This window comes from Chiloscyllium punctatum, chromosome 24 (genome assembly GCF_047496795.1).
Source record: "Chiloscyllium punctatum isolate Juve2018m chromosome 24, sChiPun1.3, whole genome shotgun sequence".
Lineage (NCBI taxonomy): Eukaryota > Metazoa > Chordata > Chondrichthyes > Orectolobiformes > Hemiscylliidae > Chiloscyllium > Chiloscyllium punctatum.
In genome coordinates, this window is record NC_092762.1 from 51,074,385 (window position 1) to 51,101,552 (window position 27,168).

The window sequence follows — 27,168 nt, forward strand, 5'->3', positions numbered from 1 at the left end:
GGGAGCAGTGTTTCCGTTTTTGTGCTGATATGTATGAGCTGCCACTGAACTGCTGCTCTTTCTGAAGAAGTTCTTTAACTGCTGAGGTGAATCAGTAATTGCAGGAAATGTCTGTGTTGAACATATACAGATATAAACATAGGCAGATTGTATCAGCTGGAGCCTCGTATCATACCACACTAATGTGCAGGAAGTCACTGACAAAGGGGGAACCCATTATAAAAATATTCAACGTACTGTTCCTAATCCTTCTCATTAAACTGGATGCAAGCATTTGCTTGGTTTATAATTAGGAATTGTATTGTTCTTCAAAGGGCAAGTTAAATAATTATGATCCACAGTGAGCCATAGGAGAAGTCAGTCATTGAGTCTTAAATGCTTGGCACTATTAGCCTTTTCAAGGAGATTCAAACAAATCCACGAGTATAGTATTCTACAATCACACAATGCCAAAGCAGCGACTCAGTTTCTGGTACCTGTGACTGCTCTTTTTAGGAGATGTTCAACTTAAACCTCACTCCCATAAATCTGCAGATTAAGTCTGCTCACATACGTGCTCAACTGCATCTCAAAAGCCACCATTAAACTATCTGACTCTTTACAAATTCAGAAAGTGCATTCTAGATCAGCAAAACCCTGAATGTGAAATAGTTTCTCCTCATTTGCCCTCTGGATCTATTGCTGACTACTTTAAATCTACAACGTTCTCAATGTCCACGCATGCACATTGGAGAAGAATTCTCCCTACTTCCTCCATTGAATGTTTTGTGAATATGAGAACTGGCAGTTGGATTTAAGCTAAATGACTGCAAGATTTGGGATGTTCCTACACGTCCAGGAATGCAGAAGTTCAAAAAGGCAATTACAGATGGCCAATGAATACTTGCTTAGCCAATCATGCCCACATCCCACTAACGAATAAAAAAAATGTTCAAGCTCTGTACTTACGAAGATGACAGATGTTAGGGCTAGGCAATGGGACTGTTTACTACTTTTAAGGCACTCACAGCTAGAACATGATTAGATGCAAACTGAAATTTCCTGACCTTACCTCAACAATATGCCTCACTTCCAATTCTTGCAAGAATATTCTTTTTTGCTCTGTTACAACAATTTTTTTAATCCAGTTTGTGGCAGCACTTAGTGGGTTAATAAATCATTGCCAAATTGGGCAATGATTTTCTGCTGTTGAATGAATTCTACCAAGCACTGACCTGAGATTATTTAATACATTGCACAGACCTCAAGCTGCCACCACCAAGGAGATGAGTATTTTTCTGTTCACGTACTTTTCAATATCATTTTTATTCTCCAAGTCATTAAAACTTTGAATTGGACTGACCTCCACAACTTTGTTACTGTGAGCATGACTGATCTTAATTGTTCTGCCACTAGTAGTCATGCCTTTGGCTCTCTTGGTGCTCAGCTCTAGAATTCCCTTCCTATCTCTCTCCATCCTGCTCTAAGATGTTCTTGTGAAATACTTTGGCTAACTTTATTACATGAAAGGTGATCCACAGTACCAATGGTTATTGATGTCGAGACCACATGGCTATTCCAAAGAATAACCAAAGCTCTCATGGGAAGAGAAGAGTTGGTATTTTGGCCTAACTCTCTGATTTTCCCAACCACAACCAGGAAGGCACTACAGCTCCATTCTCTTCAGCACACAACATAAGCTCTGGGAAGTATCAGTCAAGTACATTTGACTTAGTCTGACACAATGCATTTAACTTGAAGTGAGCATCACCATGACGGTCCCCTCTCTTTGCTTCTATCGCTGCTGGACAGAAGTGAGATGAGTCTCTAGAAGATCTTTCATCCTAATCTCCTACAATTCTAGAACTCAAGGGAATGGAAGGAAATCAATTAGTCCATGGTAACTGTTTTCTGAAATAATTACCTGTTCACTTCCGTTCTGCTCTCTTTTATAATCTGTTAGTTTTTAAAAATAAAATTACCATTTATTTTTATTTATTTTAATGCTGTTTCCATCAGTGTATGAAGCAAGCCATTCCACATCCTAACTCAAACACATGCAGACTTTTCATTATGGGCCACAACATAAGCACTGAAGAAATAACTTTTCCATTTGTTACCACATTAAAACAACTAACATAGGAATGGAAACTCTGGACTTCTGGTTTATATGGGTCATTTCACATTACTGGGAAACCATTGAGAGTTCCTGCAGCAAAAACCCTCCTAGACAAGTTATATTAAACTCGAAAATTTAATTGATAGCTCATGAGCTAATTTCAGTTGTGAATCTTAATGCTTTAACACAAATTAATGTGACAAATGCTGCAAATGAACTATACAAACATTTAACCAAATTCACTGGTGCAAAAGAGGGCACCTTGCTTCATGGTTAAAAATCACACAAGACCAGGTTATAGTCCAACAGGTTTATTGCAAGCACTAGCTTTCGAAGCACCGCTCCTTCACTAGGTGGTGATGAATGAAGAAGCAGTGCTCCGAAAGCTAGTGCTTCCAATTAAACCTGTTGGACTATAACCTGGTGTTGTGTGATTTTTAACTTTGTACTCCCCAGTCCAACAGCGGCAACCCCAAATCATGACCTTGCTTCATGGAATTGTTCAGTACAAGACATAAAAATGACAGCTTGCCCTGTAAACACCACAAACAGCTTATGGGCAACATAAGAACCATGCTTATGAGTTATAGGGAGGGGTTTGTGACAAAAATTCTGGAGGCTTTTAAAGTTTTTCAGCAGCTCCATGAATCTGAACTGTTGTGATACTGATCAGGTGCCTCCTCTTAAAAAGACATTTTGAAGAGCACAACCTCTCTCTAGATACAGAAACACAGCCACAAATCTGTGACCCATCTCTAAATGATACAACTGGGGTTTGATATGGCAGAGATTTGATCCATTGAACATTGACACAATGGCAGAGAATAGGAAGACTGTGGGCTATTTGGTTTCTGCTTTGGAAGCAAAGCTCAATTAAACTGGAGGGTAATTTACGCTTTACCTCATACTCCTGTGAAAACTTCAGATTGTCATTGGCCTTCAGGTGTTCTGTATGTTCAGCTAGCTCCGCAATGGGGATTGGTGGGTGACTCATCATACCTGAGAGATGACAAGACAGAGAGATTTCACTTTAAAAAACAAACAGACAAACTGCAGAAAAGCTCTTCATGTTAATTCAATCAGCAGTCCTGGATGAAAAGGCTGAAATGAGAGTAGAGGAGTGTCATGTGTGTTTAGAACAGTACACCATCAGGGCTTGAAATTTATAAACTCAATTGATTGCAGTGAACCGAACTTTCATTCTGGGAAGGATGCTGGAATTCACTTCATAGAGCTCCTCAGGAAGGTCCAACAATTTTCCCCTGAAGTGCTGGGACCAGCTTTTGTTATTATCCTTTCCTTTCCACATGGGAATGTTGATTCACTCTCTCATCAGTTTCTGTAATTACTTCCACATTCTACCTCTCTCACTTATCCCATTTCCAAGAAACGCAAGACACTCCCAAGTATTCAATTTAGAAACATTGCCCACTGTCGAACAGACAGGAGGTCTTTTAGCCAATGGGTTTGGAGGCCATTATAATTTAGTGTCAAATACAACCAGGCTTGCTTATGTGATTCTAGAAATTTGGAACTTGCTTAAACAACAAGTTTTGAATAAAGAATGGAAGCCTGATTTGGTCTTCATTGAATTTACACCCACATTTAGTTTACGTTTCAAATTCCTATCCAAATATTTCTTCCTACAGCAGTGCACAAGCCAAAGGCAAGTTCTGTTGAGGGAATGGTTTGACTCAACTGAGCTGTTCCCTGCATGGCTTTCTTGAGCATTGGCTGCTCACATTCTGATGATAGGTGGAGCCTTCAATAAGTGTGAGGAGAAAAAATGAATTTTCGTGCTTGCATGAATTGCAAGTCCAGGGAAAGGATCTCGGGAAGGCGGTGAGTGGAAGGAAGACTACTCACTTAATTTGCCAGCAAGTCAGCTCAAGCTCCTTTTCATCCACTTTGCAGCAGCCAAGAGTAACAGCAATAACAGAGCAGGGAATTTGCCCACTGGTGGGGAAAGGAGGTTTAGTACAAAGAATAAACATTGTCATCAAGGGACACGTGGAGACCCGTGGCCTGGGATTTTAAGGATCTCTTACTCAGCCACGGTCACAATTACAATGGGTATGCAATAGACAGTCCTCAAGCTCAGGCCAAGCCAACTGGAGACCAGAGGGAAATTGGGGAGCTCTTATTTGGTTGCTAACACAGGCAGCCAAAGGTTCAACTGAACAAAGGCATCGTTGAACAAAGGCACTCACAGAGGCCATTGGAAAGAAAGGAACCAATAATAATTAGGGAAGAAGAAACCCTGAAGAAATAAATCATTACTGCACATTGTGGACCTGTGTGGCTCTTGTCTATCAAATATCTCAATTCCCAGAGACATTTGGAGGGCATTCATTTATTTTCTGTCAAGAACCTGTGTAACTGGCACATACCTGAACAGCTTATTAAATGTAGTGCTTCAGTATTGTTGAAGCTCTCCTTGGAGATTACAAGACCAAGTTTGGAGTGGGGGGGTGGGGGACAGGTTTGGATGGGGCGATAGTCCCTTACAGACTGTATAATATCCTGGTGGTCACTGATTATATTGTAGTTAAGTAGGCCCAAAATTAACTTAAGGAATTTTAAAGTTATTCTCTCAACTGGAGATTTTGACTTGCAAACCAGAAATCGGTGCCTGCAAAACAAAGTGAAGTCAGACCGTCTAGTCTTTCAAGTTCTTGCCTACTGTTCGAAAGTGCATTGCTAAATGTGTCACATGTTCATGTTAAATGCCTTCATTGATGACATCAGATGGCTAGTGAGATGAAAACAGGCAGGCACAGGACCTTATCCTTCCCCAATGCTGACAGACTTGCTGTCCATTCACTTTTATTTCAAATTTGATGCGTTGTGAACGAATGGTCTTTCTGTTCAATGTACTGAACAGAACATTATTACCACTTAGCCTCCTTGTTGATGTCTTTTCTGGATTCCTTACTTCCTTTTCTCAAGCCTATACCTGCCTTTCTGAGGAAGCGAAGGTTTTTAATGGAATTGCAGGCTCATTTGTGGAGGTAGTGGACATTGTTTTATTTTGGTTGCTATGGAGAATTTCAAGCCCTGTTACAGAATCAGCAGAGTTGGATCATTTGAAGCAGACATTATGGACATTAAAATCAAGGCAGCACAGAGATGAGAAGCAAGCATGAAACCATCATCAGTTTTTGTGGTGGGCCGTCATTACAGTTTGATACACTACAGAGAGAAAAAGGGGCAAAGTGTCACAAAAGATGATCCTGTGTCATAGAAAGCACCCAAAACAGACACACTTCCTGGCAAAACAGGAAGCCCTGCATCTGTTTTCAGATATGGCACCCAATACTTTACTCATACCCCCCCAGTTGATGATGTACGTAAAAATTAAAGATACTATGTGTTTTGCTTTCCACCTCCTGTATTCCTTTTTGTTAATAATTACACAATGGGGAGTGGTGGGGGTTTGTTGGGGAGGGATGGGAGATGATCACAGTAGTTGTGTTCCCACAGAGTACTTCTCCTTCACTCACACCACACAGCCTTTGAAGTTGAACACCCAGAGTCAAGACTCAATTTGACCTTGATGGACTTTCAATAGCCTGGCTAATATGCTGTTAGGAGCTAACTGGCTCTCAGTAAAGTGTAAAAGCTTGTTAAGGCTTATCCTATCATAATTTCTCCTCTCCACCACTCTTCATCTTAATTTTACCTTCTCATTTTCTTGAAGGTACTGACTCTTATCCGTGTATTGTGGAAAAGAACTTTTCCTCCTTCCTGCTACCTCACTGGTACTTTTCCAGTGTGAAGCCCGACTGTGAGAGAGAATAGGCCATTCACTTTGGAAGTCATCAGTACTGAGTTTCATCTTTCCCTTCCCTAAATGTCAAAGAGGTTCTAACAGGAGTCAGTGTATGATTATCTGACAGAGCTGACTCCTTTCCTCCTTTGCTCAGGGTTCCTGAAGCCTTTGGAATCACGACAGCCACTAGCTAAGCCAGAGATCAAGCAAAGGGACTGGAGTAGCTCAGCTCGATTTTGGGCAATATTTACCAATAAACCAACCCTAAAAGTTCCACAGTTCATCATTTCCTGCTGCAAGGCTCCAAAAACAGACCCGGCTGGCTTGAAAAAGACACAAACAGATAAGAGGACATAATTTAAAATGATGATTTCTATCAGGACTGAGAGTAACAAAGCTGTCCTTAGTTTCGATCCATTGCTAGGTTGCGGATAGATTTTACATTCAAACTCATCCGATCTGCTATCAAGTCCTGTCTGTTCCAGATAATTGCAGTGATCGCTCCTGCAGGTATTTCTGGGTTGTACTGTAATATCTATGGTGGGATTGCTTGGCTGGCGAGGAAGCAGCAACTATCATATAATGTACTTCTACCACACCCTCGATATGGTAACACAACATTGGTGCCAACAGCACTGCAATCTCTGCCACAAGCATTGAATGGGTTCCTGTTCTGGCAGCTGCTTCAGTTCTCCTGGTTAAAGATAAGCAAACTGATTCCCATTTGTGCTCGAAGAATGTGTGTCTATTTTATGTCAAGTGTTACTCAGCACGAGCACTATGCTGCAATTGAATACACTGATCATGGACAACCTGTCACTATTCTAGCAATGCCTACAGAATGGTAACTTGTTGAAGAAGGCGTTTGGTATGCTTTCCTACTAGACTGGTTTGGGATATCTGGTCAGTGTGGACGAGTTGGACTGAAGGGTCTGTTTTGTGCTGTACACCTTTATGACTCTATGACTTGACATTCCTGTCAGTCTGATGATATGTACAGATAGTTGAAGGTCATCCTCATCCCTAACCTGTCCCCAGCCTCTGCTGCAACAAAGTTCAGGTGAACTAAAGTGACTTGTATGAATTGGAAAAGTCAAGCTAGTGCACTGGGGTGGCACGGTGGCTCAATAGTTAGCACTGCTGCCTCACAGTATCAGGGACCCAGGTAGGATTCCAGCCTCAGGTGACTGTCTGTGTGGAGTTTGCACGTTCTCCCCGTGTCTGCATGGGTTTCCTCCGGGTGCTCCGGTTTCCTCTCACAGTCCAAAGATGTGCAGGTCAGGTGAATTGGCCATGCTAAATTGCCCATAGTGCTAGGTGCATTAGATTAGATTAGATTCCCTACATTGTGTAAACAAGCCCTTCGGCCCAACAAGTCCACGCTGATCCTCCGAAGAGTAACCCACCCAGACCCATTCCCTCTGACTGATGCACTTAACACTGTGGGCCATTTAGCATTGGTCAGAGGGAAATGGGTCTGGGTGGGTTACTCTTTGGAGGGTCGGTGTGGACTTGTTGGGCCAAATGACCTGCTTCCACACTGTAGGGAATCTAGTCTGATCAGTCAGGGTTACACATCTGAGGCTTATCTAAAGCCTCATGTGCCCTCTGCTACCCCAGAGTTAGGAGACCATGACTGATGTTGACGATGGTGTTTTAAAAAAAATTGTGGTTGTGAAGAGAAGGCATGCTCCACCCTCCCCCGCTCAGCATAGGTGTCCCTCAGTTAGTGGGCACAGACTTCCTGAACACTCCACCCAATAATGAGTTAATGTATCAGCTCAGTGGCACTCACTCACACAGCTGAGACTGAGGCATCACCGAGGTGAATGGATATCAAAAGGTTGAATCTTGCAGAAGCCAGATTCATTTCCATTTATATTACATTCCACTTCATCCCACAAATGCTACTAAAGTCTGCAGTGCTACTTATGCTAATTATACGTAGCTACAGAACTGTAATTTTTTTTTATATTCATAGTATGCAGGATTTGATTCTTGGCACAGCTAAAGATCAGAAGCTGATCAATGTTGGGGATTACTGTAATAGCCCCAAGTGTTCCAAAAATAAAACATTATCTGTCATACAGTAGAATCTGTGTGTCAACAATTAAGCAAACCAAATTCCATTGCATTCAACTCAGGGAGCCTTCTAAAGTGAAAAAGGGAGCAGTGTTGCAGGCTTATAAACACAAAGCCTTCAAAGATGGTATGGCACTCTGATGGAGTGATATCAAAACGAAAGTTGCCGTGGTCCCAGAGGACCATCGGCTTACTTCTCATTAGAGTGAGTCAACTGGCTGTCAGATTAACCCAATGGTCAGGTGAGAGGTGAGGAGAGAAGGTGAGATTTTCATTGCAACGTCAGCTGCATTGTTGGCATCATCCTGCATTGCAAACCAGCCATCCAGCCAACCAAGCTAATCAACCCATAGGTATGGCTACATTATGCTATGTACCAGGTCCCCAGCCAGAGTTCCCAACCCGGTCCGATATCCCTATCTACAGAACCTGAAATCAGAAGGGCTCCACTGATTGCTGAGTGGCAGCCTTATAGTTCCCTTCAGAAAAAGCAGTGTGTGGGGGCCAACAGTAGTTGCACAAGCTCACTGCGTGGCATTGAGAGATGTGACAGGGTGCTGGCAAATGCAGGTTCTATCCTAAATTATGGAGCTAGACTGGAGTCGAAGAAAGATAAATTCTATCTACGCAATTCTAGAACACCACTCAGCTGTCGATAGTAATGTATAACTAAGCTCTTTCCATACCTGCAGCTCCAAATCTGCAAACTCTAACCAAATAGATGTGGGACAACATGAATGTTCCTGTAATTTGAATGCCGTAAAAGAATCATAAAAGATTTCCTCACAGAAAGACACCAGCTGACCCATCGCACCTCTGCCGGAGCACTGAAAGTGCAGTTGTACTTAGTTGCAAATCCTTGACTTTTGTCTAGAAGGTCATCCTCAAGTAACTGTGTAACTTCCTTTTAAAACTATTTATGGAATCAGCTTTTGCTACCTTTTCAGGTGTAGTATTTCAGTTCCTGACAACTCTCAGTGAAAAGATTCTCATTTTCCCACCAATTTTGAATTCACAACCTTTAGTTATGTCCCATTTGCCTAAGGGAATCCCTTTTTTCCTATTTACTCTACTATACCTTCCAGAATTTTAAAAAATCTTCATTAGGCCATTTCCCAATCTTCTCTGCTCTAAGGAGAACAGTCTCAACTTTTTCATCATCTCATAACTAAAGCTGCTCATCCCTGAAAACATTCAGGTCAACATTCTCTGTTGCCTTTCTAACAAGTTTCCTACAACACAGTACACAGAATTGTCTGTAGTGCTCCAACAAAGCCATAAGCCCTGTTTTTTAATGCTCTGTATGTACCCTTCCATTGATAACCCAAATGAGACATATACATTTTCCATTGACCACTTTTAAGGATTTGTATATTTGTATGCTTAATGGCCTTCAATCACCTAGACATTTCAAAATTGTGCCTTTTAATGGAACAACCTCGATTATCCAAATGAAACGGGCGGCAGGTATTTTGTTTGGATAACTGATTGTTTGGATAACTGATAACACTTTTAGGGGACCTTGAAGTCTTGTTCGGATAATCCGAAATTTGGATAATTGATGTTCGGCTAACTGAGGTTGTTCTGTACTCTCTTTCCATACTAGTTTCTTCAAAATGCACTGTGAGGTTTAGCATGGAAATCCATTTGCCATTTTCCTGCCCCTTTCACATCCAGTCTGTGCCATCCTAGACTATAACTACCTTCACCACTACTTATTACTTTGTGAACCTTACAATGCTGCACCTTACACATTAGTCTCAGGCACTTCTCACAATTTGGATGAGTAATGGACCCAAAACTAATCCCTGGGGAACACCACTGCAAACACGAGTCTAAAAAAGTCATTCCATCTTTGCTTCCTGTTGCTGAGTTAATTCTGCATCCACATCACCACTTTCCCTTTAATTCTACCTTCTTAACAAGTGTGGCACTTTTACTTGAAAGTCTTACCAAAGTCCTCTGGACAATACCCACTGCCTCCTGATTAAACCTCTCTGTTCTCCAATCAAAACAAAATCTGTTAAATTTGTTAGATCTGGTTATCTTTAATAAATCCTTGCTGGTCTCCTTGATTAACTCGACATGACCATTAATTTTGTCCCTGGTAGCCATTTTCAATACCTTCCCCACACTTGATGTTAACTTGGCTGACCCGATTTATATTTTGTAAATCAACCTGTGCAGAGATGTTGTTACACACCTCTGCAGCAGATGGGACTTAAACCCAGGCCTCTTAGTTCAGAGACAGGGAAACTACCACTGCGTTACAGGAGCCCAAAAGTAGACTAATCTGTAGTTTCCTGGCTGATCTGTCTCACCTGTCTTGAATAGAGTTGAGCCTGAAATAATTTTTGCTTAATTTTACAAAATATTTTCAATTATTATACAGTAAGATTATTAATTGGTGTTAGTACTACGTTTAAAGAACTTAATGAAGGGGAAATGGGTTTTAAGAAATAAAATTAGTAAGACTACTAGGTTGCACTAACAGTCCTGTGTGTATTAGTCCATGAGTATTCAACTGGGAATGAAAATGAGGGGAAAAGAGAAATGAAATCAGTGAAACAGGCAGAAATTGTACTCAAACTTGTACTGGTTTCAGAGTTTCATTTTCTCACTCAGGTTTTTGTTCACACTCAGTGGAGTATCATTAAAGAATGTAAGGAACAGGAGCAGCAGACCAATCAGCTCTGTGAACCTGGTTCACCATTCAGTACGATGTGGCTGGTCTGAGCATAGGCTGATCCAATTCCACTTTCCTGCCTGGCTCCCAAACCCTTAAGTCCTTCATTCATCAAAAGTCTGTCTAACTTGGATTACACTAAATAACCAGCCTCCAATGCTCTCTATCATGGAGAATTCCAAAGATTAATGACTCTTAGAGAGAAGAAACCCCTCCTAAAGTAGTGATTCAGTGGTGAGCATTGCTGCCTCACAGCACCAGGGTCCCGGGTTCAACATGCGCCTAGGGCGACTGTCTAGGTGGAGTTTTTTTTTCACATTCTCCCTGTGCTTTCGTGGGTTTCCATTGGGTGCTCTGGTTTCCTCCTACAGTCCAAAGAGGTGTAGGTCAGGTGGACTGGCTGTGCTAAATTACCCATAGTGCCCAAGGGATGTGAGGGCTAGGTGGGTTAACCATGGGAAACACAGGGATAGGATGGGTTGTTCTATGTGGGGATTCTTGCATGGCCAGTCTGGACTTGATGGGCTGAATGGTTGCACCCACACTGTTGGGATGATATAATTTATGTCAATTTTAAATGGTAGATTCTTTACCCTGAAACCATTGCCCTCCCACCCCACCCCAGTTCCAGATTCTCTCAAGAGGTGAACCATCTTCTCAGCATCCAACCTGTCAATTTATCTTAATGTGTTTTCAAAAGAAATTGTCTTAGAGGCTTCTAAACTTCAATGAACACAGGCTCAACCTAATCACAAAACAGAGAATCTGCTGTGAACCAGTGCAGAGGTTTACAAAATTTAGGAGCAAAAAAACCATTTTGCTTTCAAAAATATTCCTCAATATACTTAAGGATGACAACCTAGTGGAGGTTAATTGATTCAGCTGAAAATAGGTTTTGGTTCAGATTGTCTGTTCTGTCACTTGACTTTAAAATACTGTAACTGAAAATGTCATTTACAAAAGTCTTCACAGTTACTCATCTCTAGTCACATCCAGTCTATGTAAGTTTTTAAAAAAATAATGGAACATTTTAAAATATGTCAATTATTACTCTTGTGCTTAAAAATAATTGTAACTTTAAGAGCCTCCTTGAAGATCAGCATGTGGGCACAGACAGTGATTAATTTGATGTGGGGGAGTGGTTAGTTTTGCAGGCCGTGCCTACTTCTGGTGCAATGATTTTTATGTTAGCGCAATGTCTTACAAAGGACCACAGCTAGAACCTCAGTAAGCGTCGGACGTAACTCCAGCTTGGAATTGCCAAACCATTTGTGTTGATTTGATTGATTTCACACCCAGAAAAGAACAGTGAAATTTGCAAAATGACACATGAGGTCCACCTCATTTTTAAATGAGGATTTCCCTCTGGGGGCGAATTCTGTTTTTAAAAATAAATGTTTGAAAGAGGATAGTCCAAATCAAATTTTGTTGCATGGCCAAGTTCTCTGCCTGGAGAAAAGGGCTCCTGTTTAACCTGGTCTTCTGGTGAAGAGAGAGCTAGAATGACTGATTTCAGTACTGATTAGATGATTACTTGGAAGTATAGGAGGAAAGATGATTTATTTAACAAAAAGAGTGTGTTTAAAATTGATTTTAGCATGGTGGAAAACGGTGGTAATCCTTCTCCAGCATTGTTTGACCTTCAGAAGTACATCTGACAGGTTGATCTGTTCATGTAGAACAATGGGCAAATGGAATCTAATGCAGCATTCCAACAGGAGGGAGAAGATTAACAACCGGAGAATAGAAATGGATGGATTAGAGGTAAGATGTGTGGAAATTCTCTGACTGAGGCAACACGTGAAAATATGAAATACCCTTTCGACTGTAATAGGTTGACCTTTCTGGAGGTCCGGATACAACTTGTTCACTGAATCCAAATTCATCAGAATTGACGCAAAATCTCTCGTCGCAAAAACACAACCGATCGACTAACAGACCAGCTCCAGAGTTGATTGAGATCGGGAGACACTCATTAGGCTTTAGTAATCAAGTTTTTAACGACTCATGTGGTGTGGGTGTAGTGGCCCTTCCTCTGTGATAGGAGGCCCGCGGGCTCAAGTTCTCTTTGCTTCATTGATGTGTAATGGTATCTCTGAATAAGTTGATTAGAAAATATCTAGCAATTGGGTTCTGAAGGTGCAGTGTCCCTACCTTTGAGCCAGGACCGCTGTGTTCAAGTCCCACCTACTCCAAGGGTGTCTAATAATATCCTTGATATTAAAACAGAGTTGAGTCCTTATTCTTGTGTTGGTTAATTAGATGATTGTCTAATGTGATGGCAAGTTTCTAAAATAAAAGCAAGGGTTCAGTTCTTCCTCAGTGGAGGTCAGTTTCTGGTCAGGGAAATGTAAAAACTGATATCTGTACTGAACTACAGGTTTACAACAAAACCTTTGCAAACCTCTGAGTGTCTTTAGCTGCCTAATTCAACATATGGAAAGCGGTGCAGGAAACAGTCCCCTCTCCTCCACACCATTCCCCCACCAACCCCCCCTCCCGGATCCCGAAGGGCATATGACCACCAGGTGAAACTGATGAAGCTACAAATCTGCAGACAACCCTGGGCTGGAAAGGGTTAACAATCGAAACAAACAGTTAAAAGGCATGCAAACGTGTGAGGAGCTGAGAGCTTAGCCAATGAGCAGCCAGGAGCCTCAATGAGAAACAGATTAAGAAATACACAGAGGTGGATAAGAAACACAGATTTTATATATGCATATATAATATATAGATATGGTTATATCTGTATATTATATTTTGAAACAAAACATGACAAAATTAAATAAGTCAACAAAACAAGAGGTGTAAAGTGCAAGTGGGAACTAACTTGCAAATTCGGGTTCACTGAGGGGGCTGCTGACAACAGATTCTGTGAAAAAGAAACATCAGCACGTGAACACACTTAAACCTATAGGTTGGCAGAATGCAACTCAAGGAGGGAGAGAACAGAAAATAAAACAGGAACTCAAACAAACAAACAAATGCATGAGTAAACAGTCAGACTCCAATCTGGCCCTCTGAAAGAACTCAACCATTTGTTAAGACTTTCTTACCTCTTGCTCTCTTCTCTCTCCAGTGGCTCGCTTTGTATTTTTTTAAAAATAAAATACACAACCGCTGTAACTGTGTCCATGTGGGACTGCCTGAAACACTGGGAGGCCCATTCACTAGGGCAGAAACCCAGAGAATGTCTGAAATCAGCTGATCCAAGGTGGGGTAGGATATGGGGAGGAAGGTTGGCCAGGAGCCCAGTCAGACTCTCAATACTACTTCTCGTCTGATCCCCATGCAGGGCTGCCAAGCCTGGGTAGACATATTTCTGGAGGTCTCAGTGCATACTCTTCCAAACAGAGTATCCTAGCAACCTATGTTTCATCTCCTTCTCCAATTTTTTAAAAACTAAAATGAAAATACACACAATGCTTGTCCCTTCAAATTATTTCGACTGTTCCTGCTGGCAGTGTCCTAGACATTAATCTTTAACTTCTCTGGAGTCTCCAGATCAATCCTGGAAGGTTGGCAACCCTTTCCCTATCCCATCTGTTGTCTCCTCTCCTTTGAAGATGCTGACTCTTCACAGGTCACAGATCTAGCGACGTCAAATGTCTTCCAATATTTTGACACGTGAGCCTGAATTGAATATTAACTGGAAGTTAGCTCAGAGGACATCATAATCCTGGCCCATTTTCCTCATCAGATCTCAGTGTATACTAATGAGAAACAGGATCACTTGCTGACTTCCCATTCCCTAAGTGACGGACACTATAGACAACTGCAGCACTTCTGTTAGCCCATCTGAAAATGTCCAGCACAGAACAGGCACTGAACCTGGGTCTGGGTCAACTTTTGCTGTTGGTTACTGGGTATATATACTTTACATGATCCGGTTCATTAACTCGGGAGTAAGGATCAAAACAGAGGCACATGATCTCTGAGAACCAACCGTCCATAGAGTGCTGTACATATAAACTGGATATACTGACACACAAGAGACAGGTGAGATACACAGCAACCTGAATTATATCACTATGCTCAGGTCTCCCCCAACTCCAGATAGATTTCTACCCCAGGGTGAATTCTTTGCAATTAATTCCAGAAGAAACCACATAATGTAGATTGGGGGAGAGGGTGGGTCACAGACTCCAGAGTGCTGCTTCCATGGCCAATACTACCAATTCCATTCTTGGTTTTGTTGGAACTGGAGAAACGGTTATTTACACTTGGTTAAATCCAGGTGATGTTCTGTCATGAGACCTGAAAACAGGGACCAATTACCAAATTCTTTAAATTTCAATGTGCATGCAAGGCCAGAAAACCCATTGACTATTATGGAACAGTCCAAGTCTGTATTTACCGATGTGGCTCCCTGCTACATCATTTCCCCACCAGGCACAAACACTACCAGCTATCTAGTGTTGCCAAACCTGGATGATAAACACTCGAATCAAATTTAATGTTAATCATTAATAAACTCCTCAAAAATGTCAAATCATTGCACATCCCAAGGTAATGTCAGAGATTAATCAATTGGTTTCCAGGTTTATGACCACAACGTAGGCAATGCATCCTGGCACCCAACACAATTGCTTCTTTGAAAAGCACAACGTGCCTCAAAATGGATTTGCTCAATAACTTTGCAAGATGCATAAAAATATTATTCTTTGCAATGGCATCTTTCACACAACTGCATCTTTCTGGAAAGTTAAATCTTGCATTGTGCTTTAGTTTCTCTTTAGTAACCCCATTCCTATTCCTCTGGTGAGATGGTTTTTTGTGGTTGACTGTAAAGGGGTGTACTCTGGGTACTTTCCACTTTGTTCCGCTCTCCTTGTTAATGTAGCTCCTCTACAGTGGAATTGGAGCTAAGCTGTAGAGAATCATGAATAAAAACTGTTTTATCACCACTCCGAGGTGTCATTACAGTTTGTACAATGAGACCAAAATAATGACGACTGTGGTTGTCTAACATTTCTCAAAAGTAATCCCAATGGAACAAAACTCTAATTTCTGGGGGTGGCTGTTTCACTAATCACCAAAGAATTGACATTTGCTAATGAATCATATTTCCCAGGCATCAGCTGATAATCCATCTTGAGAAGTCACGAAAAGTAATGAACACCTTTCAATCTTTGGCGAAAGATAGTGATTAAGAGTTGAGATTTGAAATGACTGCATCTCTCTCCTAAAGGATAGCAAACTTCCACTCTCCTTTACCTGTTTTATGGGCTCTTACACCGCTTAGCTTTCCTGGATTGAGAGGTCAGGTAGACATGATGCTCCTGGAGCTTTGTCACTCCAGCTTTTGGGAATGCTGCCACTAAAGAGTCAAGGGTGGTACAGGTCGGCGCCTTTCCGTTCACAGAAATACCTCGCTAGGCTAAAGGTGGGAGGCTATAACCACCATGATGTTCTGGATTGTGGGCTTACCTTCAGCTGGCCATCCTCAAATACTCTTTTCCATACTGTAAAACCCTTGACCAGGTTAGAAATGATGAATGAATGTGGCAGTATAGTGTGCAGCTCCACAGAAACAAAGGGGAAAGTATAGATGTGAGGTAGCCTCAGGAAGGGGGTCAATAAAGTATCACCACCTGTATAACCAACTCTGCCAATCCAACAGTTCCAAGGTATTATACTATCGAGATTCTTTCCAGCAACCAGATAGTGTTAGAACTTGACCAGCTCTAACAAGATTATTCAAAACATCCAGAGTCGAGAATGTATCAGGTCACACTCAGATCCTTGACAGTAATGTCAGCATCAGATCTGTGCCATGGCTGGTGGAGTCAGAAAGGGGAATCTCCATGCTTGTTATTGCATCTCTATAACACAATGCACCAACAGTGCAAACGTGTATATGGTTGACTGATCTCCATGGCAACCTTTGACTCTCACTCCACAATAATCCAGCCTTTGAAGTTGAGAAAAAGTTAGGCTGTCAAGTGCAACATTGAAAAGACCAAGTGGTGATAAATATTTAAACTGCTGGAAGCTAAGGCGTCCTGAATATGGCCTGTGAGATTTCTTATCAAATCAGGGTTGTGCTCTAACACTTACATCCATAGCTTAAAGACTGTGGGAGTACGGTGTCTCAGATCCGTTGAGTGTCTGCAGTCCCAATGATCCAATGGGAAACTTGGACTGAAAGATTAATCTATTCCCAAAGGGATCCTCCTACTTTTACCAGTTAACCATGAATTACTTGTATGCTGGGTTCTGACTAGGTCCAAATTTAATTCTATGATGTAAAACTATTTTGGCAAGATCAGAATACATGCTCCATCTCCCCATCAATAATGATTGAGGATGTAGAGACAACATTGATACAGAATCTAGGTTTGAAAGTCTTGGTCCGCCTTAGAGAGTAAACTGAAGGAAAAGCAGAGGGAGAAATGAGGGTGTGTGTATAGATGTGTCCGTGGCGTGGGAGTGGTGAGAGTGCCAGAGGGCAAAAGGAAGTTCTTGTACTCTGGTCTTTTAACTTGACGGAAATCTACTTACAAATGCCTTCTGTACTTACATTAGGCCCCTGAAGGTTAATTTTTCCTCCTCAATTCTTCCCTGAATTTAGGTTTACTGGTTCGAAAAAACTCCAACATTACCCAATGACTGTCTGAGAACCATGAAGCATTCCTCTGTTCTGCTGGAAGGAATTCTCTTCCCTTTGCAATGGACACCCAGGAAACAAAACATACACCAACCCCTGATGTTTGAGGCCTCCAGTAACCTTTCTTTGTTCAGAGCTCTGCAACAGTTCAAGGAGCCTGAGAAATACCAAACTGTGAATGTGGTGTTCACCAGTAAAATGAGGTCACATTATCAATTACTCCTGTAACGCCATTACACAGTGCGGCCGATTGGAAGGGCTCATCGTTACCTGGTGTCTGGAAGTTGATGCGCCTCATTTCTACTGGGTCTGTGGGATGGTGGGATGGCACCTCTGCATTGTTGAGAAGGCACTTTGTTCTGGGATCACTTTCTTTCCGTTTCCTGTCAGTGGAATCAAATATATGAAAGTTAGGATCGAGTAAAGAAACAAGATTATAAAGTTGTCTTTCTCTAATAAGACAGCCAACCTCTGGGACTATGGTGACTTCACCTTTATAGGTTCCAAACAAAAATTTACATTTATAAATTTTAAATAGAATAATAATTTTATCTATTAATACTTGATAAATACATAGAGGGTAAATAAACATAAATCAGTGTGGTCAGCCACTAAAAATGAGGATCATATTTATGTGTGAATTTATATTCAAAACATGGGGAAGGATTCTAAACACAGAAAATTTCAATTTCTGACTCCAAGATTCAGCACGATGACTTCCTTGTAGGATGTACCATGACAGCTCCCAAGTAAAACTATTGTTATTTCCCATTATTTCCCAGCGGTTTGGTATTCTGACTCCTAAGCCACATTTCTGGCCATCTGACAGCCAGATTGGACGTCGATTCAGGGTGAAAGACAAAGTTCATTTGACATGGGCCAAGGTGGCAGCCATGACAGAGGTGAGACCTCCATCCTGAGACAGTGGTGAACAACCAGCTCCCCCTTCCAGCAGATTAGGCATAGTGCTTCATTCAGCATCCTCAGAGTAACTTCCAGCAAAGGATAAGACCTTGCAACTCAAGTACCAGAAACAGATTTTCAAATATGCCTACTAGTGCTGAGGGGTCAGGTAGTGATTATCCGGAGTTTTAAGTAAGACCTCGTGAGTAACTTACAATGGCTTTTGGTTAAAAGTAAAAAGCAACCATTGCATAACAAATAAATCCAATTGTATCAGTTGTTAAAGAAAAGCTGTTTATTAATAACTTCTGTAATTCTACAGTTGGATTGAAAATGGTTACAGAATGTCAAGATTATGCTTACCTGTCTGGTTTGCTGTCCACGACGAATGCAATAAGAGAAAGAAAAGAACCTTGTAAATGAACTAATACAAACTTCAACAACACACACTCAGATACACAGTAGAGCAGCTCACAATATCCTGTCACTATTAATCCTTTTATCATGCAGAAGGACTAGCAGGCTAGGTCCACATGCTTGTGATATACTCTCAATGGATCCTATGGAAAATAATAGTCTGCAAAAGTGTTGCTATATGGTCAAGGCAACAACTAATCAGAGTTCTGAGGAGCAAGATGAGAGAATTAGAGATGGCAACTAGTAACTCCCAACAGCCAGAAAACACAAATTAATATCAGGTGATTAACGGCTCTGGGTGGAGGTTTAATTGCCTGATTTTTAAATTCTCTCTCACTCTGCCAAGAGAATGCATATGGAGATAACTTCTTGATTATTCCACCTCCAGAAAGCAAGATAGGGCAAATTGAGAAACTTGCACTTCATGAAACAAAAACACTTCATGTCTGAAAGTGCTGCCAAGTTGGCTTGCTTCCTTAGTTATCCAAACCTGGCTGGTGTGAGGTAGTTGTTTCCTATCAGGTTCATCAGGTAAGGTAGCAAGAAACAGGGAGGTTACAAAGAATTAGGAGGCAATATCAGGAAACAGGAAAAAAATGTTTGGTTCAGGACAGGAAGGAGGGACAATGAAGGAAAGAAAGGTTTGGGGTTATAGGAATCGAAATAAAGAATAGAATGACGAGGGGAACAGAAAAGGAGAGACACTTTGAAAATATTGTCAGTTTTCATTTTGAAAGTTTTCCCACAGCTAGCTCAGAAAATGGACTGTTCCACTAAAATAAAAGGTGCTGTCACCTAATATAGAGTCCACCAAGGGGTTGGACTAAAGAAATGGTCTAATCAATGTTTGGAGGTTACCTTAAATATCCATAATACTGATTGCGGGCCTGTTGAATAACAGTATTTCATGAGCAATAAGACAGCACATTTCATCCACAGAACTAGGTTTGATATAATGTAATGTTGATTCATTCCTGATTATCTCCAATTTTCAATCTCAGGTCACCATTACACAATAAATTGTAGCAATCACACTGAAGTTATTAATTCTGTTGCATAATTTTTAACTGCAATCTGAAATTAAAATGACCCAAAATGCAAAACAGGATTCCCAGACAGAATTAACTTATGTGTTTATAACGAATAACTGCCTTAGATGAATTTCATTAAGATGTGTCGAACTGCTAACAAGATCCAATCATTCAGCGATGTCTAATTAATACCATCATCCAAAACTACGCATTCCTTTAGTAAAGCTTCCATTCTTCCCTCAGCAGTGTTTACACAGCTACTGCTTCAGGCGTCTCACAGTATTAAAACAATAATTACTATGAAAACAATAAGCTCTTGTTCCATCTTCTAGCCCGCTGAGTCTCAAAGATGTGTGACCTTCCAAATCAGTTCTCATCTGCATTGCTCAGCACCACAGTCCTTACAAGATCTAGAATTTCCTCTTTAAATCTTCCAGTGTCTTTTTCTCTAAGGTCCTGTTGTGAAACCGACCTCTTTGATTTGGTTACCTTTCCTAGTGTCGCCTTCTCTGACTGAGTCAACTTTCTACTTTCATACTTAACTCCTGTGAAGGGCTTTAGTCATTTAATCCCATTAAGGGTGATACATTAATATAAACTGTTGATTGTGGCCAGCTCAATAGCTTTGTGCGTAGAGGCACTACCAACAACGAGTCCCAGTTTAAATCCCAAAAAGTGTGTGTGTGTGTCTCTGTGGCTGTGTGTATATATCTGTGTGTGTGTGTCTCTGTGTCTGTGTGCATGTGTGTGTGTATGTGCGCGTGTCTGTGTGTGTCTGTGTATGTGCGTGTGTGTGTCTCTGTGTCTGGGTGCAGGTGTGCATGTGTGTCTGTCTGTGTGTATATATCTGTGTCTGTGTGCATGTGTGTGTGTCTCTGTGTGTGTACATGTGTGTGTGTCTGTCTGTGTACATGTATGTGTGTGTCGCTGTGTGTACATGTGTGTCTGTCCGTCTGAGTGTGTCTGTGGTTGTTGCCCAGAAGAATGACTATGCAGCAATTAACCAAGCGGCTTGTATAATTCCACATTGTGCTAACCAACACTCCAGCCTATCAATAGTGCATTGCTTACTTTTTGTACAGTAGGATAGCTATTACAATGCAGATGATGAAGACCACTGCCAGCACTGGGCCTACCACCCAGATGAGACCCTCCTCTCCATCAATAATGGGCTGTGGATCAGGATCAGCTGAAAGGATGGGGTCAGAGTAAGGACTTGCTGCAAACATTTTCTGTAATGACAATCATAGAACATGGTAGTCAGAGAATTCACACACATGTACACTCTGAAAGCAATCAAATACATCAAAATAAATCAGAGCAGTGAGCAATAGAAAGGATAGCTCAGGAACAATTCCCAAATACTGATCATATCTGCAATTCGGAAATATTCAGTGTTGGCAACAGAAGAACATAAAGTGACAGGAGGTAATATAGTCAGTAATATTCTTGCCTGGTTGTTTTATATTCTCAAAGCAAATTACTCTGGTACTGTGACAGCATTATTAACGTTAAAATACAAACACAGTGAGGGAAATTTGACAAAAATGTGTTAAACTCTGACATGATAACAGCAGTTTCGATCGAATAGTTTGGACAAGTAGGGATAAACTTCTTTACTCCTTCACAGCGATCTGGTACAGAGAGAAATACTCTTATTATTCATTGTGAGCAGCGTAAAAGTGAAGTTTAGAAAAGCGACTTCACATAAGAGGATTCAGAACCTTTTAATTCTATTGCACCAGAAGAGTAGAGGTGCAGAATCACCATGAATGTTTAGCCGGGAAGTGGGCACGTTCAGGGATCCGAAGAAAATGTAGAGAATTGAGAGTACATGAAAAACCGGTTATGGGAAAAAGTAGTGCGGCGCTATCTAGTGGTGGACTAAAAGATATAAAATAATTCCTAGATTGCTTGGCACCGAAGGCATGGGAGGATCCAATTCATTGGGGTTTGGTCAAAACTTCTGTAGCTGCTCCGAAGATCCGACATAAGCCAGGGTACCATAAAGTCACTAATAAATCCTGCAGGGAGTTCAGGGGGAATCTCTTCACCCAGTCAGTGGTAAGAAAGTGGGACTTGCTGCCAGCAGTCGTTAAGATGACTAACATAGACACATTTAAAGGGAAGCTGGCTAATCACGAGGGATAATGGACTGGAAAGTTATGCTAATCAGGTAAGATGAAGATGACGCTTTGCAAAACAGTACAAATTTAAAAATTATTTCACAGGATGTGGGCATCACTGGCTCGGCACCATTTACTACCCATGAGAAGGTGGTGGTGGTGAGTTATCTTTAGGAACTGCTGAAGACCATTGTGGGGGTAGAGACACCCATAATTCATCTCTATATATATATTGTTAGAGCTCTTGTGTTATATTGTTTTTATTTATTCATGGGATGTTCATGTTGCTGGCTTGGCTGGCATCTACTGCCTATGTTCAATTGCTCTGGAGATGGTGACGGTGAGCTACGTTTTTGCACTGCCCTCCATTTAGTGTAGGGTCATCTACAATATTGGAGGGAGTTCCAGCATTTTGACCAGGTGACAGTGAAGTACAGATCCAAGCCAAGGTGGTGTGTGAGTTAGAGGGTGACTAGAGGGAGTGGCATTCACATGTGTCACATCCTCTTCTCCTTCTATGTGATGGGGATCACTGATTTGGAAGGTGCTGTTAAATGATTTTAGGCAAAATGCTTTGTTACTGTATCTTATCATTCATGTGACAGGATACTTTCCTTCATTAGTCAGAGGACTGAGTACAGGAGTTGGGAGGTCATGTTGCGGCTGTACAGGACATTGGTTAGGCCACTGTTGAAATATTGCGTGCAATTCTGGTCTCCTTCCTATCGGAAAGATGTTGTGAAACCTGAAAGGGTTCAGAAAAGATTTACAAGGATGTTTCCAGGGTTGGAGAATTTGAGCTATCGGGAGAGGTTGAATAGGCTGGGACTGTTTTCCTTGGAGTGTTGGAGGCTGAGGGGTGTCCTTGTAGAGGTTTACAAAATTATGAGGGGCATGGATAGGATAAATAGGCAAAGTCTTTTCCCTGGGGTTGGTGAGTCCAGAACTAGAGGGCATAGGTTTAGGGTGAGAGGGGAAAGATATAAAAGAGACCTACAGGGCAACTTTTTCACACAGAGGGTGGTACGTGTATGGAATCAACTGCCAGAGGAAGTGGTGGAGGCTGGTATAATTGCAACATTTAAGAGGCATTTGGATGGGTATATGAATAGGAAGGGTTTGGAGGGATATGAACTAGGTGCTGGCAGGTTGGGCTATCTGGGTTGGGCTATCGGCATGGATGGGTTGGACCGAAAGGTCTGTTTCCATGCAGTACCTCTCTATGACTCTATGTCTTCCAGGTCAGACTAGAACCTATCCTCAAATGCCAATACTGAGTTATCAGTTACTAGCTTGGATTCCATTTTACCTGGATTTCTAGAGCTGGAAATTGGAATAAAAATCGAACTAGCGACTATGTGTCAACAAGTCGATGTCATAAACTCAACTTCAAATGAAGAACAAACTAGCCAAGTATTTTGTAATGGTAAACAATAGGTTTCATTCACTTCAGGCAGCAGTATTGGAGACAATTACTTCAAAGTCTATTGTTTACTATTCCATCATTACCGCCAGCTCAATAGTTTCCTGATTCCTAATCTCTGAAAGTACTACTAAATCTCTCTACCCAACCTTCCCTTTTAGATGCTCCGTAAAACACACCTATTTGATCATCTGCTCTGTATCACCTGACAACGCTCTCAGTTTTTTTCTCAATTATGGGATGTGGGCATCGCTGACTAGGTCGGCATTTATTGCCCACTCCTAATTGTCCTGAGGGCAGTTAAGAATCAAACCTATGGCTCCGGTGTCAGATGTAAACCAGATCAGGTAAGGAGGGCAGTTTCCTTCCCTAAAGGGCATCAGTGAACTAGATGGGTTTTTCATGACAATCAACAGTGGATTCATGGTCATCTTTAAACCTTCAATTCCAGATACTTTAATGAATTCAAATTCCACCATCTGCTGTGGTGGGATTTGATCCCAGGTCTCCAGAACATTCCCTGGGTCTCTGAATTAATAGGCTAGTGATAATATGGCACGCTTATCATCTTCCCATGAAATCCTGTGAAATGCCTGCTATGTCTTGTAATGTTAAAGGCATCATAAAAATGCAGTTTACTGATATTGTGTACCATAGCCATTGACAGAGCAAGGTTCATTCTACACTTCTTTAATGATGTTTCTTATCTCTTACAGATGTAAAATGTGAGACACATTGCAGATTACCCAACACAGAAGCTTGGGATCTTCCATTAACTCACCCCCAGGAGAGAACAGGAGAGTTAAGGAAAGGAAGATGAGAATGCAGGGGGGGATGGGCTGAGTTCTGAGGAAATGGATGTCACCACTGAAGGTAGGAGATGTTTGTTTCATGTTCTGTCAGAAGATGTTCACTCACCGCTTCTGGGATGTCCAGAACACCCAGGACGAAAAACACATACTTGCTACCCTCCTCAAGTGGCTTGTTTTCAAATCCACCATAAAACCGCCGGTCCCCGAGAATGAACTCTCGTGGGAGAATGTCAAAACGAGCCGCCACATAGGGCTTGGAGTGTCCCAGCTGCCGTCGGGGGCGGAGGCTTCTGCGCCGGCGCAGGGTCAGATCGTGAAGTAGCTGCAATCAAAAAGTGGGAACTTATCTGGACCGGCAGCATGGGACTTTGCAAATGAAACCAAAAGAATGCACCAAAGTGTAATAAGTACATGTCTGAAAAGTATATAAGTTTGACCTGTGAGGAAGTCAGCTAGACACACCTGGAATGGACAGGGTTCCCTCAGATTCTTTCCAGCAATGTGCATTCAGCTCTTTTAACACTCAAATGCAGGAACCAGTGGAAATGGAAAAGATCATGTGTGAGCAGGAGTGTGCAGTTGTGGAAACAAATGCATAAACAGAAACCAGTGTAATAGGCAATAGTGGGCCACAACTGATGATAATTTATAGGACAGTGAATGGCAGAGGGATAGAACAGTTAAGGAACACAGGCATAGACCAGACAGGGCGGAAATCAATGAATAGTAATGGGACAGATAGACTGGGCTGTCAGGCACAATGGAACAGACCAGAGAGAGCAGTAAATAACAGTGAGTTGGAGCTGAGAGACCTGATCAGTCGAACAGTAACTGAAGCCTGGATACATAGGGTGAGGAGCAGGCACCCAAAGATTTGTACAACAAAAAATTGAATATTTGTTGTTTTCCATTGGTCAATAAATCATACAGAGTACCAGTACGGAACCAAATGCATCATTCAGTGCATGAAGGTGGTACCAAATCTATTACAGACAGTTTTTCAGTTTTCAGAAGGTGTACCTATCTCCTTTTGAGTAGAAGAGGTTTCTTTAGTTTCTTTCAGTGTTCTTCAATGAGTTTGGGCAGTTTTTTAAAATGAGATTGTGCACACCTTTGAAAACGTGATCGCACATGTTTTAATAAGATCGCGTAGTTTTCAATGAGATCGTGCGGTTTTGTTAAAAATGAGATTGTGTATTCTTCAATGAGATTGCATATTTTTTCAAAGAGATTGCGTCGTTTTTTTGTAAGATTGCATATTTTTCAAAACGAAATTGAATATTTTTCAAAATGAGACTGCATATTTTTTTCTTTGAGTAAACCCATGCTCAGGTTCTGTGATCTTTGGAGATATTTGAGACATGGCTGAAACATGGGACACAGGTTTCACATAAAGCACAACTCACTACCTGTCTGACAGGATCTGTCCTTTGCTCCTAAAGATTGAGGTTCCCTTTTACAGGACTATATTTATCTCAGTAGCTTAATCGGATTAATTCCAGAGTGGCAGCATTTGAGAATGTAGACAAGCACACTCCCATTGTTATGTAACCTCACGCATATCGATTTAATGTTGGAACAAATGAAGATCTGTTTCAATCTCTCAGCTGAATGGGCCCTGGCATTGACGGAAAAAGCCACATGCTTTTGGGTTTCCCACTGTACCTGTCCTCATAGCTCAGTGAATAAATACATCATACCCTTGTGATAGCAGGTCCAGAGCCACTTCAGGTGCCACCTGTGACGTGTGCTGGGCTGGCTGGCAGGCATTGCAGTAGGATGTGAGGGCTAACCTCAAATCTGCTGAGTCTGGGCGGAGGGAAAGGAGCCAGGGTTCACAGTCCCTGTGCAATGTGAGTGTGGGGATGAGAGGACACGGAGAAGGCGGGAGTGATGATCTCGAAGACTGAGTTGATAGACATGCTCTCTCTTTCCCCATACACACGTACACACTCTTTGGTGATACCAAGTTATTGGGACCTTTTGGATATTGGGATTGGGGAGGGATCAGTAAGGTGGAGAAACTGCAGAGGGAGTACATGCTGCTTGGCCTCATGACCGCTTGCTATTGTAAACTGAGTTTGCCCGTGTACCTCTTCGAGATCCATTTCATCAGGGCTGCTCCAGGTATTCACAAACTTGCCACGAGACTTTTTCAATGGCACCACAATGACATAGTAGGCTCTGAAACACAAAGCAAAAACATGCAACTCGTGACTCCAAAACAATGACACAGGGAGGCAGCTGGCAATCAGATTTATTCTGTTGTGAAAGACATTCAAGCCCTGCCAAACTGTACCTCAGGAGTGTGAGAGTCTTACTCTTCCCGTACATTATGTACACAATGCCCAGCCTGCCATCTCTCTGTATGTATCACCCTGGGGACAAAGGAGCTTCAGGCTTTCAGTCCGATAGCAGAAATGGGTAGGATTGCACGACTGCTCAATGATGAATGAAACATCTCTCCACAGATGCCGGGTAATCCAACATTTTCTGTTTGTATTTTGGGTCTCCAGTACTTTGCTTTAATACCAATGATAAATGTACGGTGGTATCCGATGCTGAAGACCAGGAGGTTCCAGGTTTGAACCTGGAACCATGCTCCATTGGTTGACATTCATTGGATTAGAAAACAGGTAATGGAGCTGGATCAGTAGATAAGAGGCCCAAGCTAATGTTAAGTTCAAATTGACTTGGTGACTGGTGGAATTTAAATTCAATGAGTAAAATCTGGAATCAAAGGCTTGTCTTGAGAATATTGACCGTGAATTTGTTATCAATGGTCGTTAAAACTCAATTGGTTCCCTCCAGCCCTTTTGGGGAAGGCTATCTGCTGTCCTTTCTTGCCTGGTCTGTGTGCGAATCCAGACCCATAGCAATTTGGTCAACTCTTACCTGTCCCCTGGAATGGCCTAGCAGGGTCATTCAGTTCAGGTATCATGATGGGTAGGCAATTAATGCCAGCAGTGCCCATATCCCAATAGAAATATAGCACTGAGCCACAACAATGGGCCTCAGTTTCCACGTGTAAGGTGGTGGGTAGCATGGTTAGGGGATAGCAGTGTGGGAGAACCAATGGCCTCCTGATTGTTATTACCTAGCAGCATCTACAACGATGAAAAGCATAGTTATATATAATTTTAATCAACCTGCACAGACATACCATTACACACCTCAATGAGATGGGACTGGAGCCTCATCCTTATGG

General features: G+C 41.7%; 1 protein-coding gene across 1 annotated transcript in view; it reads right to left on the bottom strand.

The window, feature by feature from the left end:
- Positions 1–27,168, bottom strand: part of LOC140494541 (receptor-type tyrosine-protein phosphatase delta-like) — a 384,530-nt gene that overhangs the window by 87,591 nt on the left and 269,771 nt on the right. The window contains exons 20-26 of the mRNA XM_072593818.1: positions 26,054–26,144; positions 24,067–24,282; positions 20,671–20,831; positions 18,515–18,526; positions 17,519–17,631; positions 13,469–13,510; positions 3,000–3,097 (exon numbers count right to left, since the gene is read on the bottom strand). Of these exons, the coding sequence (XP_072449919.1) occupies positions 3,000–3,097; positions 13,469–13,510; positions 17,519–17,631; positions 18,515–18,526; positions 20,671–20,831; positions 24,067–24,282; positions 26,054–26,144 (733 nt within the window). The remainder of the gene's footprint in view (positions 1–2,999; positions 3,098–13,468; positions 13,511–17,518; positions 17,632–18,514; positions 18,527–20,670; positions 20,832–24,066; positions 24,283–26,053; positions 26,145–27,168) is intronic.